The sequence below is a fragment of the Xiphophorus maculatus genome, chromosome 14 (assembly GCF_002775205.1).
Source record: "Xiphophorus maculatus strain JP 163 A chromosome 14, X_maculatus-5.0-male, whole genome shotgun sequence".
In the NCBI taxonomy this organism is placed as follows: domain Eukaryota; kingdom Metazoa; phylum Chordata; class Actinopteri; order Cyprinodontiformes; family Poeciliidae; genus Xiphophorus; species Xiphophorus maculatus.
Window position 1 is genome coordinate 25,794,175 of NC_036456.1, and position 14,382 is coordinate 25,808,556.

The window sequence follows — 14,382 nt, forward strand, 5'->3', positions numbered from 1 at the left end:
GGGACATTTACCCGAACCAGGATTATGCAAACTCTCTGAGCGTCAACTTATTTCTGCAACTAGCTGCAACAGTCTCTAGTTTTCTTCCAGCCAAAGCAGAGATTTCCCTTTCAGCTCCAGCAATCCCACAATGGTTCAGGAAAACAAGGATATTTCCTTTAAGACAAAGATAATTTGTGCATCGGTTTAGTCTTTAAATCCCAGATTTAGTCCAAAACAAATCGAGGGAGTCAGACCTACAGAGCGGTCCGAGCCACAAGAAGCAACTGGGAAAAGCGTGCTATACTGGAGTCATCCCAGTGAGGCAGCAGCTGGATGGGGGAGGAGAGTTAGGAGGAGAAACGGGATGGAAACCGAAAGAGAACCAAACAAGAACTCACCAACGTCAAAGACTTATTAAGGAACTTAGATAGATTTTTTTGGCGTGGTGTATTACAAATAATAAAACTTTAAAAAATCTCTGAAATTTTATAGAAAAAAAATGTAAGAAATTTTGAGAAAAAAATTGGAAATTTCTGTTTCAAAATTTTCAACGTTTGGACATTTACAGAGTTTTCAAAATTGAAAGTTTTCAAGTTTTTTTCTTGAACATTTCTGGGATCAATCTAAGAAATTCTAAGATTTTGTAGCAAATGTTTGACTTTGGAAACTCAAAATGTATTTTTTTTTTCCTCTCATAAATTTTTGAGAGTAATTTAAAGATTTTAGTTGTTTGGTTGTTTTTTTTTTAGCAAATGTTTGACTTTTCAGACAGAAATTTGGCAAAAACTCAAACTTTTGAAACTTAAAAACTTTTCACATTTTTTCCTCAAACAATCTCAACATTTTCCAGTTTTTTCTAGCAAATCTTCAGCTTTTCAAAATCTGAAATTTTCCTGTTTTTGCTTGAAATTGTCAAATTAAGCTCTAAATTTGTGAGGGTTTTTTTTTTAGCGGAAATGTACTTCTTTTTTCTTTTTCTACAATCCTGTGTTCCCAGTGCTTACAAACCAACACAGCCATGTTTTGGCGGTATATTAATGTTTTTTTTTTGGTCTGGAAAATTACCCGTTTCCAAAACCTTTAAAACGTAACGTGCCGTTACCTAGCAACCCCAGAAAATGCCAGGCAGTTACCTAGCAACTCAAACAGAGCTTCAGGACTCGGCGTGGTCGGTGTTTTTCAAGGGGCTATGCAATAAAATAATGAAATTTAAAAAAATAGAAAACAAACAAATGGAGCAATATTATAAATACGAAGTGGAGCTGCAGGTTGCAGCTTCAGATCTTATTTCTTCCTCGCTGCTGACCTCTTGTGGTTACAAGAAGTAAAACTCTGATGTTAATGGTTTTTGCCACTTTTTATTTACAGTAAGACGATACTAGTAAATATAGACAACCTCCTGCATGGACTGAAATTAATGATTTGATCATATTTGGAGCTTTTGTGTCTTTGCAATAGCAAAATTTAAATTGAAACTCATTTCTTATCTTCATATTAAAACCTGACAGGCAAACGAGACACCAGCTATATGGTAATACTGTGTTAAATTTACATCAAATACTATAGAAAGTATTTGAAATAGTCAGTTTCTTGTCATAAAGTCATACATATTAAAAATAATTTTACTTTTAGGCCTCATTTTCCATACAATATCTTAAATATAGTTTATATGCTAAATGCATTCTTATTCTTCTCATCATTTTCATTTAGAAATATATACTTTCTGGATTTAAAAAATAATAATAAATGACATTGAGCCAAGGAGTTTGTTAAAGGTATTACTTTGTTTCACAATATACAAAATAAAGCATCCAGCCACCAAAACTACAGTGAGAGAACCAGACAGGAGTAGTACTTCAGTACAATGTAGTGCAACATGTCACAGTCAGCAGGTACATACATTAATCAAACACAAGGGGGCAGCAGAAACTCCTGAAATATTTACATTTTCACAGAGACATTAGCACTTATTTCCACACATTAGATTTAATCAGATTCAGTTCAGAGTTTCCTTTCAAGACGAAAGTTGACAGGTTTGATTTTTATGAATAAACAAAAAATAAAATCACAAATAAATCAGATATGTTCAAAAGTCCCTGTATGAAATGAATCTGGTGCTAACATGCTAATAAACACAAGGTTATAATTAACTTAAAAGATTCCCAAAATCATTCACCTATAAACTATTCTTCTTATTTACACATTAAATAAACTGAATTAAGATATTTTTTACACTAAATTGAGCAAAGGCCTTTCATTGGTAACAAAAGAAGAACTTACTTTATTCCTTCTAATCTGCGAATAAATCAATTTAAATGATTACATTAAATAAACAATGCCGCTGAAGTGAAACACGTGTTTCTTCGAATGCTTCATATTTTACATTTTCTGTTCATTTAAGCTTCATGAGGTAAAATATTCTTGACATCTTCTTGTTTTTGAAGAAACTATAAATTACTTAAACACATTAAACCTTCATTATCAGTTCAACTTTGACTATTTCTTTAAAGAAGTCAACTCAGCTTTTAGATAATTTTTTTTATACAACTTCAGATGTTTTTTATTTTAAGCCCCAGTGCTAGACCTCAACTCTGTACCGGACAATAAAAACACGTTAATATCCTGTTAGTGGGATTGATTTAAGCTTCGATTTTAGAGCTTTTTCTATGCCAAGTGGTTTCTGTAAAAGCATTTATACTTTAAATTAACTCCCTGCAAAAAGTAAAGCACAAAAACATCAATTTATCAACAATATATATCCATCTGAAGACAAAAGTTTGTATTCGTGTTGGTAAAATTGAAATGATGGCATCAAATAAACTCCTGATCATTCCAGGTTATTCTTATGTCCATTGAAAACATGACAATTCATCAAAACATCAGTTAGTTCCTCTTTTCATTTCATTTTTCCTCGTATTTTCTAATAATCTGGCAGAACAAAAATGCCGATTCATCCAGAAGGTAAAATAACCAATCAGAGATGAATCTCTCTACTTTTACTGCTCTGGGCCACAAAGCAGGCCCAACAGGTTTAAAGTTTCTTCAGGTGATTCGAGTTGATTAACATGAACAGCTGAGATTTGAGAAGATTTTACCATTTTCTATTTTCACTTAGAGTCGGGATTAGATCCCAGGATTAGAGTTCAAATTAAAAAGAGATAATCCTGAGATGAGAGTTTACTTTTATCTGTGGAAGATGGAAAACTGGGGGGTGGGAACCAATGTGAAACTGATTAACTTCATGATTAATTTCTCCCTAAATCTCATGTAGATTTGATATTTGATGTTATTTCAATGGATTAATCTGCTTAAAGGAGTGTTTAAATATTCTTTTAAAATGATTGTTACTCAAAAATTTTAATCTCAGAGGTGCAAACCCACCAAAAGTGCAATTATCCAGCATTAATCTACTTTAGAAAATAAATAAAGCTGCAGGAACTTTCATTTAAAATTATGTTTTTACATATTTGTTAAAACTGTCTCCATGTTGAGACATTTTAATATGAGACAAATAATCTGTGAAAAGACAGATTTACCATTGCCGTCTGAAGAAATGCACTAGTTCTGAACAAAAACAACAAATCAGAGTCAGGAAGAGGGTCTTAGCGCTGTTAATCAACCTAGTAAACGAGCTGCTAACTGTTCTAACGGTGGAAAACCAACTTCCTGTTACAGGAAAATGTTTATCCACCGTCACTGGTTTCCATGCTAACTAGCTCTGGCATTCACAACAGGCTATGCTAGCTGTGGCATAGCAGAGAGCAAACAGGAGAAGAGCAGCAACACACAGAGGATGATTGACAGCACCAACAGGTTCAACAAATATGTAAAAAAATATATTTTGTATAAAAGTTACATACTGCAGCTCTAAAAGGAAAGTACAAACATTATATGTTACATTATATGTAAAACTATTACAAATCCAACAGAATAGTTTTTATAGAGAAAGTTTGTGATTTTAAGACATAGTGAGATAAATACTGACTTTTGTAAATAAACGGTCTTCTTACAATGTGATCCTGGAGATTTAAACATAAACCTGGTGAAAAGTTTTTGCTGTGATGTGATTTCATTTGAGAAACCAAAAAGTTAATTTGTGTTTTCAATGAACCAGCTTACATAAAAAACTCAAAGACTCCTGAAGTTACTTTACTACGATGTTGATCCTGCTTTGTAGTTCAGATTTCTTTCATTTATTTATGTTAATACTTTTTAAACTTGATGATGGCAATAAAATAGAAAATGCTCAACAAAATCTCAGTGTTGTTTTTGGACAACTAGCAGCTTTTATTTCTTTAAACCCAGTATAGCACAAGAAAGATATTTTACTCTAAATTCAGTTAGTTTTCCCTTCCTGTGTCATTTCAAGGTTACCACACCAACTCTCAGATCGTTCACCACTTGTCTTGCGTGCTCCTGATCAGGTACTTGATCTGGGACAGGAACTGACTTCCCTCTTTCAGTTCCTGTACGGTCTCTCTATGTGATGTTGGATACAGGGTCGCTGATCTTAAAACACCTCCAGTACATGGTTCTTATCAAGGTAAAAAAAGCTAACACAATCAGCAGCACCCACGACACGTAGATGCCCTTTGAGTGCTGCGCCGGCTTCCACGTACCAACCTGAACACAAACACACACACATTTGTTCAAGTCCTTTCAGCTTCAGACACACACAAATAAAAACATTTTCTGAAGCTGTGCTGACTTTGAGGTACTTCCCAGAAGAATCTGATCCTACAAACAAGATCTTCAGTTGTTTGTCAGCATATAATGTAACTTAAATATAGTACATTAAGATCGCAATTGACTGGTGGCATCCAAAAGTTAACATTTTAGCTCATGATAGCATTTAAACTGTACCTGAGTACTTAGTTCATGATGCTAGCATTAATATATTAGCTCACAATAGCATGTAATCTGTTGCTAAGTGATTACTTGATCATGCCAACATCACCATTTTGACTATTGTTAGCATTTTAGCTCACATTAGCATATAATCTTCGCCAAGTACATAGTTAAACATACATTAGCCTTTTTGCTGGATTTAGCATGCAGAACACAGTTAATGTAAGCCAACTTCCTACTATTAGCAAATGTACATAAATTAGCATTTTAGCAAACAAATTTCATTAGCATTTTGAACTAATGAGATTACAAACTCAAAATTACTGAAGATAACGCAAGGTAGCCAACACAGTAGGTTTAGTCAATATGCTAATTGTAGCATTTAGCTCACCTTAAGTTCAGCCTAATTATAATGAATGGTTATTCATGTTAGCTAACATCATAGACTTTTAAACTGCAGCAGTTTTTAGTTATCTGTAACAAGTTTGTGCAAGAGGTGAGTTTAGTCCAGAGCAAAAGGCATGTCCTGACTTTAACCAATAATTTTTATTTTATCAACCAAATAAGCTATTTTGTTCTCTTCTTTAGGTTAGTATAAATACCTCAAATTAAAGAAATGCATAATGAGAACTACCAGAATGTCATTGTGTCATAAATAAATCTATCTTTACCAGAACAGTTTAACACAGACAGAAACTCACCAAAAGCCCAGCGGTGGATGCTGCCAGAATAACAAAGAGCAGAAAACACAGCCAGCTCCTCCTCCTCGGGTATTGCCGACCAACTGAAGAACTGATGAATAAATAAGGAAAAGCATTTTATTTTAAAGCAGACCTGATCGGGTCACAAATCAAAGAGACAAATGTATGGATCCGTCTCTCAAAGGTGCAAACAGCTGCAGAAATGCTTACACTTTTCGGCAGTGTGGACATCGGGCCAAGGTCCGGTCTGAAATCTCCGTCCACTGGAAGTGTAGAATAACAAAAAAGGAAAGATCAATACCAGTGACAATATATGTGCAGCCTGTTGCAGTATTTGACCATTTACCAGGAATGTGTTGGCGCAGTGTCCGCAGATGACCCTGAGTCCGACGGGTTGGTGCCGCGGTTCTGGACTGTCGCTGCCGATGTGGACTGGTCCCAGGTTGATGACGCGCTTACTGCCCAAAAAACATTAAAAAATATATATATATTTAAAAATCAGGAAACTGCTCACTTAAAACAGCTCATAACATAATCCTCTAACATTTCCAAACAAAACTTCCACTCTGTTTTTAGAGTTTTCTTCTGTCTGCAAATATACAGTCATATTCATTTCTTTGGTTAGCTAAAAATGCTAAGCTATGCACATATGCTAATACTAAGAAGTAGGCTTACATTAACTAGACCTATTCTGTATACTATTTCAGTCTAAGTTATGCAGGCTGCTATTAGCATATTGAAAAGTTACTTTAAATGAAAGCTAGAAACCTACCTGTTTAGAGTTGCTTTTAAATCACAATAAATGGAAGATTGACCAACAAATTTGATGTTTGATGATCTATGATAACATTCAACAAAATGTAACGTTTTTAGCTTGTTTCACAATTATTGACTTTATGTCTTTATGATGATGTAAAGAACTTTTAACAAACTTGAATGCATTTGACTATTAAATAGATCAGAATATTAATAAAATTACATTTTGTTTACAAAGTCAAACATTACATAGATTAATTACACAAATTAATATTCTCAAGCTTTTTTTCTGTTAGTTATGATGATTTTCTGCTTACAGGTGGGTTTAATGAAAACTGTGGATTTAATGAAAAGTATGTTTAAAAAGATATTTCTAATCTGACAATAACAAGCCTTATTGGAACTCATATTCTAATCTATTTCATAGGACTGCAGATGTTATTTTCTTTCCAGTCTTACCAGTACGGCCTTGGACAGGCGATCTTTTGGGATGTGACTTTGCAGATCAGCAGACAGTTACACGGACAGCGAACGTACTTCTTTCCAACGGGAGCGTTCTTTATCGGCTACAAACAGAAAACAAAAGAAACTTTAAAACAAATTCAAAACTTTCAGATGAAGTCTATCTCCATATCTGACAAATGCAGATGTCGAAATATTCTGATAAATGTCCGGAACAGCAGGGGACTCTGAACTTTTTGAAAAAGTTTTACAGGGGTTAAATTATTCAGACCTGAACCTTCAGAGTCACATAAAGACAGTTACAAAGTCGGCCTTCTATCACCTGAAGAACATTTCCAGGATTCAATAAGATCCAGAGAAACTCATGCATGTGTTTATCGTCAGTCGCATTGATTACTGCAGCAATGTCTTCACAGGTCTACCTAAAAACTCAATCAGATCCAGTACGCTGCTGCTGGAGTTCTGACTAAAACCAGGGCGTTAGACCACATCTCCCAGTTCTAAAGTCACTACACTGGCTCCTGTACAAAGTCTATTCTCTGCAGAGAATAGACTTTAAAATCACTGAATGGCTTAGAACCTTGTTGGTGAAATGTGCTGCACAAATAAACTTGATTGACTGATAGATTGATTAAATGAGTCTTTCTTGTTCTTACCGTAGCTTCGTTGCAGATGCTGCACTTCACCACATGCTGATGCGTCTTTCCCTCCACAGAGATGGCCGTCTGACAGACCCGACAGCTGATGACCGGGGCGCTGCTGCTGTCTGGACTGCCCTGGGGCGAGTACGGGGGCGGAGCTTCGCTGGGCTCCACAAAGCTGGGAAACGGCACTATACCTGAAGACAGGAAGACGATGAAAAGATCCAAACAACAGAGATACTAATAACAGCAGCTTATAGGTTTAAATAGAGGTTTACATAGAGGCTTTATGTAGGTTTCTTTGGTCGCATTGTGCATTGATCAGGCCCAAAGTCGGGTAGTAACTAGTTACATTTACTCAATTACATTTATTTGAGTTGCTTTTTGGAAAAATCTTACTTTTAAGAGTATTTTTACTTCAATGTACTTTTTATGCACCAGACACAGACTTCATACGTTTTTTATTGAAAGAAAATGATCTGGAAAAAGTTTCTCTTGCCTGATTTTGTTATTTGTCATTTTAATTATTTTCATTTTGTTCTTTAAAAATACCAAAATTTGCCACATAATTTTAAATTTTAGTCCGTCGAATGATGCCGTTTTCAAATATTACATTACTGATGTGCTGATCAGATACTCGATACATGAGTAGACCTTTTACCAAATACTTTTGTACTCTAACTCAAGTAATTTCTTGAACAGCTACTTTGTTCTAGATTCAAACTATGCTGAAGTACTGCTACTCTAACTTGAGTACGACTTTGAGCTAAAAAATTGTGTCATCTGCAAATTAAAACATCTAGAATGAGTTCACAAACATACAGCTTTAATGACGGCAATAAAAGTGTTGAGGATTCAGGTCAGTAAACAGTGACAACTTCACCATCACCATTTTCTTTTATTATCTTTCACTCAATCATATATTTTACAACATGAATGTCCGTGTGAGTAACCAGGAGAGTCAGCAAAGCTGCCCAAACAACTGAGAGTGAAAGAGGAAATAAAAACACTGAAGTAAGTTTATACATCAGGAACTGGAGAAAATACAAAGAAAACTACAGCTTCAGAGTATATAAACTGTTATAATTGGCATAGTTTTATATTTACTGTTATTTTAACTTCAGAGGCATTTGTAATCAGTAATCAGAGGCATTTGTTTTCCTTGTAAACCAGTCAGATGACTGCCAGTAGACAGCAATAGGTGGAGGAGGGGCAAAACTTTGTTGCTCTTTGCTCCACACAACTGGAGAAAAATGTGGTTCACGCAGGAACAATGCTAACCACAAACTTCCAATTTTTAAAACTGGAAGTTTTTAAAATTATGGTATTCCTGGTTCCCATTATCTGATTATTTTCATTCATTTCACAAGATACTGTGAGAGGAAATGATAACTAGAGAAAGTTTCATGTTTTAACAGCTTCAAATGACTGCAAAAGTAGAAAATAAATAAAATACGGACTTATAATTAATTTGTAAACATGTTTGTATGTTTAAAAAAAGTAAATATAAAATATATGAACGTATTAGCTAATTTATAAACATCTCAAGGCCATTTTACAAACCTAATATTACGCCACTTCACACATGAATACCAAGTAATTTTACACATGTGAAACTTGTCTTAGGTGTGTCTTAATTTCCCAATCGACGTCTTCCACTGTAATCCAAACTCAAAGCTAAAACGGCTAAGCTTGTTTACATTAAAACATTTCCAGGGCTAAACACATATGCAAATGTTTTAGTTATTCTACAGTAAGTTAGTTAGCATTTATTAACGTAGTTTTAGTGGCTAACAGGAAAGGAATGTGTACGTACTCTGTGGATATCCACCGGAGCCTCTCCGCGGGAAGAAGCCGTTGGTCGCGTACTGCTGCTCGGGCAGCAGCGGTGACCGCTCCTCGTCCGCCATGGCTGACCGCCCCGGACCCAAGTCTGTCAGCGTGCCCGCTGAAAAGAGCTCTGGAGCGGCGGGTAATCCTCTGGACCTCGATGAAGAGTCCCAGGGGGTTGGAAATTAAACCACCCTAAAGGTTTGAGTTCACATGACACGGCGAAAATCACCCCACTGAATGCGGAAACGACGCTACAAAAACATTCGTCACATGACAGCGGTTTGAGCCATGGTTGTGATGGACACAGGGCTCAGCCAATGAAAACACTTGCTGTGTGAAGGTGGGCGGGTGTAAGAACGTCCGACATTTGCGGCATTCAATTTGTACTTGGAAGTCGGATTTTTTAATTTACACGGCAGATAAGTTAAAAGAAACAATAATCTCCACGAAGACGGTGGTTTCTCTTCATCTCTGACCTCAGTTATTAATACAAATACTTTTTTAAATAACTTGTTTTAACATCTGTTGGTTTAGCATAGTCAAATTAAATGAAAGCGTAGCATATCACTGTATAAAATGTAGTAATGAAAATATCCGAGGTCATGAAATGCAGCAGATCATGTCGCTTGATTTACACGGATTTATTTGAGAACGATACGATATTATTGATCATTTTGACACATATATTATTTTTAACAAGCCTAGGTCATAAGATTCTTATGATATTTTGACCAACAATAATTATTTGTAAAATTATTTTAGTCCACGGTAACATAATATTAACAGAAATATTAAAAATGAAAAGTTTCCCATAAAAAGATTTAATATTTAATACCTTAAAAGTAATAAAAGTATTTTTTCTGTTTCCAAAACAGAAAACACGTATTACCAGTTCCAAAAATTAAATGAAAGACATGTTTAATACCTTGTTAAATGTCATTTTTCAAATAAATGCATTTTGATAGATTAAAACAAGTTCAGTTATTTCTATTTGCATGGTTCGTTGTTTTTCTCTTTGCTCTTCCTCTTTCTACCAATAAACAACTGGATAGCAAAAATCTTCGTTCGGGTACTTTGGTCTCAACAACTCCCTTTTTTTAAAGGACAATTTTGTTTACAGAGACTTCAGTCTCCATCTTATTTGTCGTTTCTGTTGTTTTGTTTGTTTATTTTGGAGAATTAAAATCACTTCCAGTTTCAGTGTTAGATGTTAATTAGAAATAAAAGTGTGTTGATATTTGAGAACATGTTATTATGCTATTGCCATTATATTACTTGAAAATGGTGTTGAAACGACATTATTATCGTTTATCGTGATAATTTCTGAGACAATTTATCCTCCAGCAAAATTTGTTATCGTGACAAATTTGTTATCATCCCATATCTATTTATCTTCTTAGTTTAACATCAGAGTTGGGGTCGCTCTGCTATAGAAGAAATACAATTTCACAAATGCAATGTTTCCATTAAATAAGAAACACAATTAAAATTGCATGTGAATAAGTTTGTTCATGCGATAAGCCATAAAAAAACACGCTTTCCATTATCCTCCTTCCATTTTCTGTCGTCTTCGTCTTTCGTCACCAGTAGTAACATCCGTTGTTGATCACATGACTCGTGTGATGCGAAAAGTGTTTGCTTGGCAGTTCTGCGAAAAACACGGATTTCAATACGGCCGAAAAACCACCTCAACTCAGCGCAAAATCTTTTTATGGAAAAAGTTCTCCGACATAATTGGAACGCCGTGAACTCGTGTGTGACGTCACTCCTAGTTCCGAATTAACTTTTCGAGGTAAATGGAACGCAGCACCAGCCCTCTGGTTTTTCCCGCGCGCCTAACTCGGATGTAACGCGAACTACGACTTGAGAAAAAAAAAAAAGGAAAGTAGCCGAAAAGAAAAAAAAATAAATCCGCAAATAACAAAATGTTTATTTTTAAAACACAATAACAGACATATTAAGATCATAATGTTTGGATATATACACATCAAGGAATTACTCACGTTCTAATACGCGAACATTTCGATTTAAGTGCGAAATTATATGATGCCGTTCATTCCTCCATCCAGGAGGGGGCAGTAGGGTCGCGTCGTCATCCATTCAGAATTAACCGGAGAAGAAGAAGAACAGGGAGCGCAGCGCTCAAAGCAACATCACGCCCCCTGAGTCCAGTCTCCATGCTTCTCTCCACGCGAGGTAAAACGCTGCAAACAAAAGGTAAGAAGCTGCAAAAACTTTGTACTAAAAATGCTTATTTGCGGTTTTTGAAGCTTGTGCACGAATGTGTTGACATGTCATCGAGTTTTGCTGTTGTTAAATCAATCATGTACGCCAGTGATTGAGTTTTTTCTGGAAAGAATCCTCGAAGTTTGTGAAAAGTTTGCTTTTTAGTCCTGCAAACAGCAGTCGGCAGAAATGTAAGGAGATTTTCCTGCTTACTGACTTGCTTTTTGTGGGATTTTTCACATCCACAGGAAGATTCAAGTTTTTCTCCAGTTTAAAAAGTGGCTGAAAATCCACATTTTGTAGAAAAGTATTTATCATAAATAACAAAAACGTCTGAAAAGGGATATTAAGTGAAAAACAAAGGAGTGTTAATGTACACAAGTTTTATATGCATGAAAAGCTTTAGATGCATGAAAAATCTGTTGTATTTAAATCCAGGTAAACACAGAAACTATGAGGAGGATTTAATTTTTTTTATTGCATTTAAGAATGATATAAAAATTCAGCAACCGAGTTGAACCGAGTTGCGAATTAGAGTATTTTTAGGATGAGATTCGCACAATATGATAAAATCGAGTAAAAATGTCCGCGTGTTTACACAAACATTAAACAACATCATGATTATTAGTTATTCTCCCTTCTGCAAAACTGAGGCCATCTTTACTACCATTTGATTAAAGTAAGCAGAGCACTGATATATTGGTTGTTGTGGAGAATTACAACGTTTTCGCAGCTCTGGGCTTTTTAGAGAAACAAAAGGCTAACAAGCTGTTAATTAGTTGGGCTATCTGCTCAGGTAGCTTCCCTGCAGTCATCTTCTTCACTTACATGATGATCGTTGCTTGCTAATTTTTTATTTTTATTTTAAATGCTATATTACCTAAAAATGAAAGCATGTTGGAGCTTTTTAAGTGTCTACATCATTACTTTCTGTGTTTTAGACTTTAGAAAAATGTCTAAATAGCCAAATTTGTGTTTCTTGGGAAAAGGTTGGACACTTCCTGTTAGCCTGTTGACTTACTGTGTGCAGCAAAATGTTGATAGGATAGTGCTGTTTTGGGGGGAAAAAATGGATAAAACTTTGGTCTCACCAATCCTTCCTTTCTAATAAGCATTAGGCAAAGTACGACATGACATTTGAGTGATTTTGAAACCATTACGTGTTATATTTTTATTTTTATATGTTTTTACTCTGATAACCAACACATGCCTTGCATATAAATGTAACTCTGAATATTGTCTGAATTTAATAAAGGTTTACCCCAGATTTGACCTATAAATTTAACCAAAGGCTCGCAGCAGGGCCAGTAAATCTCCTACTGAGAATCAGAGGTCCTTTTGTCTTAGTGTCTTCAGTCGCTGTTGAGTAATAACTTCTGAGTGCGACTTGCCCCTTATCTGATGGCCCCTGCCTACATTGTTTGCAAGCCTGATTTACAGCTTTGCTTTCTGAAAAGGATGTGGAATGTAGTGGGAATGGTAAAAAGGAAAAAATGAATTCATGTTTATTGTAAAATAAATGAGATTACATGCTAAATGTGGTGAGCTTTAAAAGAGAGGGAGAAATAAACATAAAAATATAAAGCTAAGTGGAAATTTTAATATTTTTATGACAAAAATGACTAATTCATATAATTCACAAAAGTAATGTCAGGAAAGAAAAAAATGTCCAAATCAATTTCTTTCAATGAAAAACCTGTGAATATTTGGTTAAAACATGTTTGTTTTTCATTCAGTTGGTAGAAAATCCACAAATTTTGCTAGATACTTCATAATAAAATTACTCAATTACAAGTACAGCATATTGAAAATACTCTGAAAAGTTTTTTTTTTTTCAGAAGTTACTTGAGTAAATGTAATTGAGTAGATGGAACTAGTTGTTGCCCAACTCTGCCTGTGAGAGGTTTGCCTGGCAGACCGGCCCACTAGGTCATGTCTGCATGTTTTCAGTTAACGATCGTCGCCCCACTGTAACCAACTAAACAACTTTCTTACTACATTTAATGATGTTGCAGACAACAAAAAAAAATGGTATTGGCCAAAAATTTGCAGGTCAGGTTTTTTAAAGATTGGTAATCATGATCAGCCAGAACACTGTAACCGGTGCATCTCTATTTGATACTTTTTTCTTAATAAAATAAATGTAATGTATTTTAATGCAATGTATCTATACGAGTTTCTTATTCTGATTTCACCAGTTTCTGCACTTGCTTCTTTTTAGTAACCTACTTTTTTTGTTTTTGCTGTCTTCAGTTTGGTGCCTCCTGTCTTACCTGCTGAAGGTAAGGTAAAGGACTGCTTCATGGGTCCAAATAGGCTCTTCCAGGGATTTCGAGGACAGACTGCATCCTGCACTGGTTGTTAAAGAACATTGTTCTTGTTGGTGATTGATAGCAGAGCTACCTCACCACATAACTCTCTAGACCTCTGAGAAACATTACCTTCCTTATGTCTTATCTCATGTACAATCCTTTATCGCCTGGGACACAGAATGCCTCCCAGGGGCAAACTGGTCTCTTCAGTGTGAAAACTGAGAGAGCTCCTTGGAGAACAACACCAAACGTTGGACCTGAATCCAGCTTTACCTTCCCTGGAGCGTCTTCTGGGACTCCTACCTCGTCTAAGGAAAGAGAAACGAAGCCATTCTCTTTGCCAATTAGCAACTACAGGCCTGAAAACTATCTGACAAATTCGCAAAGTACCTTCAACATTCCCCTCAGAGAGGAGATCAAACACCAACCTATAGATCAGTGTGCTTTCTTTACCATCACCCAAAAAGAAACCTCATCAATGTCAGCCCCAAAGATGTCAGCTTCATATGGGCATCAACTGTCGAGCACCAGCTGTAGCTCCTACAACTTTATGCCAGACCACAAGAGTACGACCGAAGATTTCTCAAAATTGGCATCAAATGTGTCTGGTTATGCCACTCG

The 14,382-nt window shown here is 35.5% G+C and overlaps 1 protein-coding gene across 1 annotated transcript; it reads right to left on the reverse strand.

Moving 5' to 3' along the window:
- Positions 1-3,523: 3,523 nt before the first annotated feature.
- LOC102224770 (type I phosphatidylinositol 4,5-bisphosphate 4-phosphatase-B-like) lies at positions 3,524-9,486 on the reverse strand. The gene is made up of 7 exons (XM_005809433.3): positions 9,207-9,486; positions 7,406-7,587; positions 6,747-6,853; positions 5,878-5,989; positions 5,742-5,794; positions 5,532-5,622; positions 3,524-4,605 (listed from the first exon to the last, which is right to left on the reverse strand). Exons 1-7 carry the CDS (start codon positions 9,298-9,300, stop codon positions 4,462-4,464), a joined length of 783 nt encoding a protein of 260 aa, XP_005809490.3. The 5' UTR covers positions 9,301-9,486; the 3' UTR covers positions 3,524-4,461.
- Between the last annotated feature and the right edge of the window lie 4,896 nt (positions 9,487-14,382).

Excerpts from the sequence above, each read along its gene's own strand:
- LOC102224770 (XM_005809433.3), bottom strand. The coding sequence starts at position 9,300 with ATGGCGGACGAGGAGCGGTCACCGCTGCTGCCCGAGCAGCAGTACGCG. Across the intron at positions 7,588-9,206 it reads CTCCGGTGGATATCCACAGA|GTATAGTGCCGTTTCCCAGC; the intron begins GTACGTACACAT and ends TCCTGTCTTCAG. Across the intron at positions 5,990-6,746 it reads GCCTGTCCAAGGCCGTACTG|TAAGCGCGTCATCAACCTGG; the intron begins GTAAGACTGGAA and ends TTTTTTGGGCAG.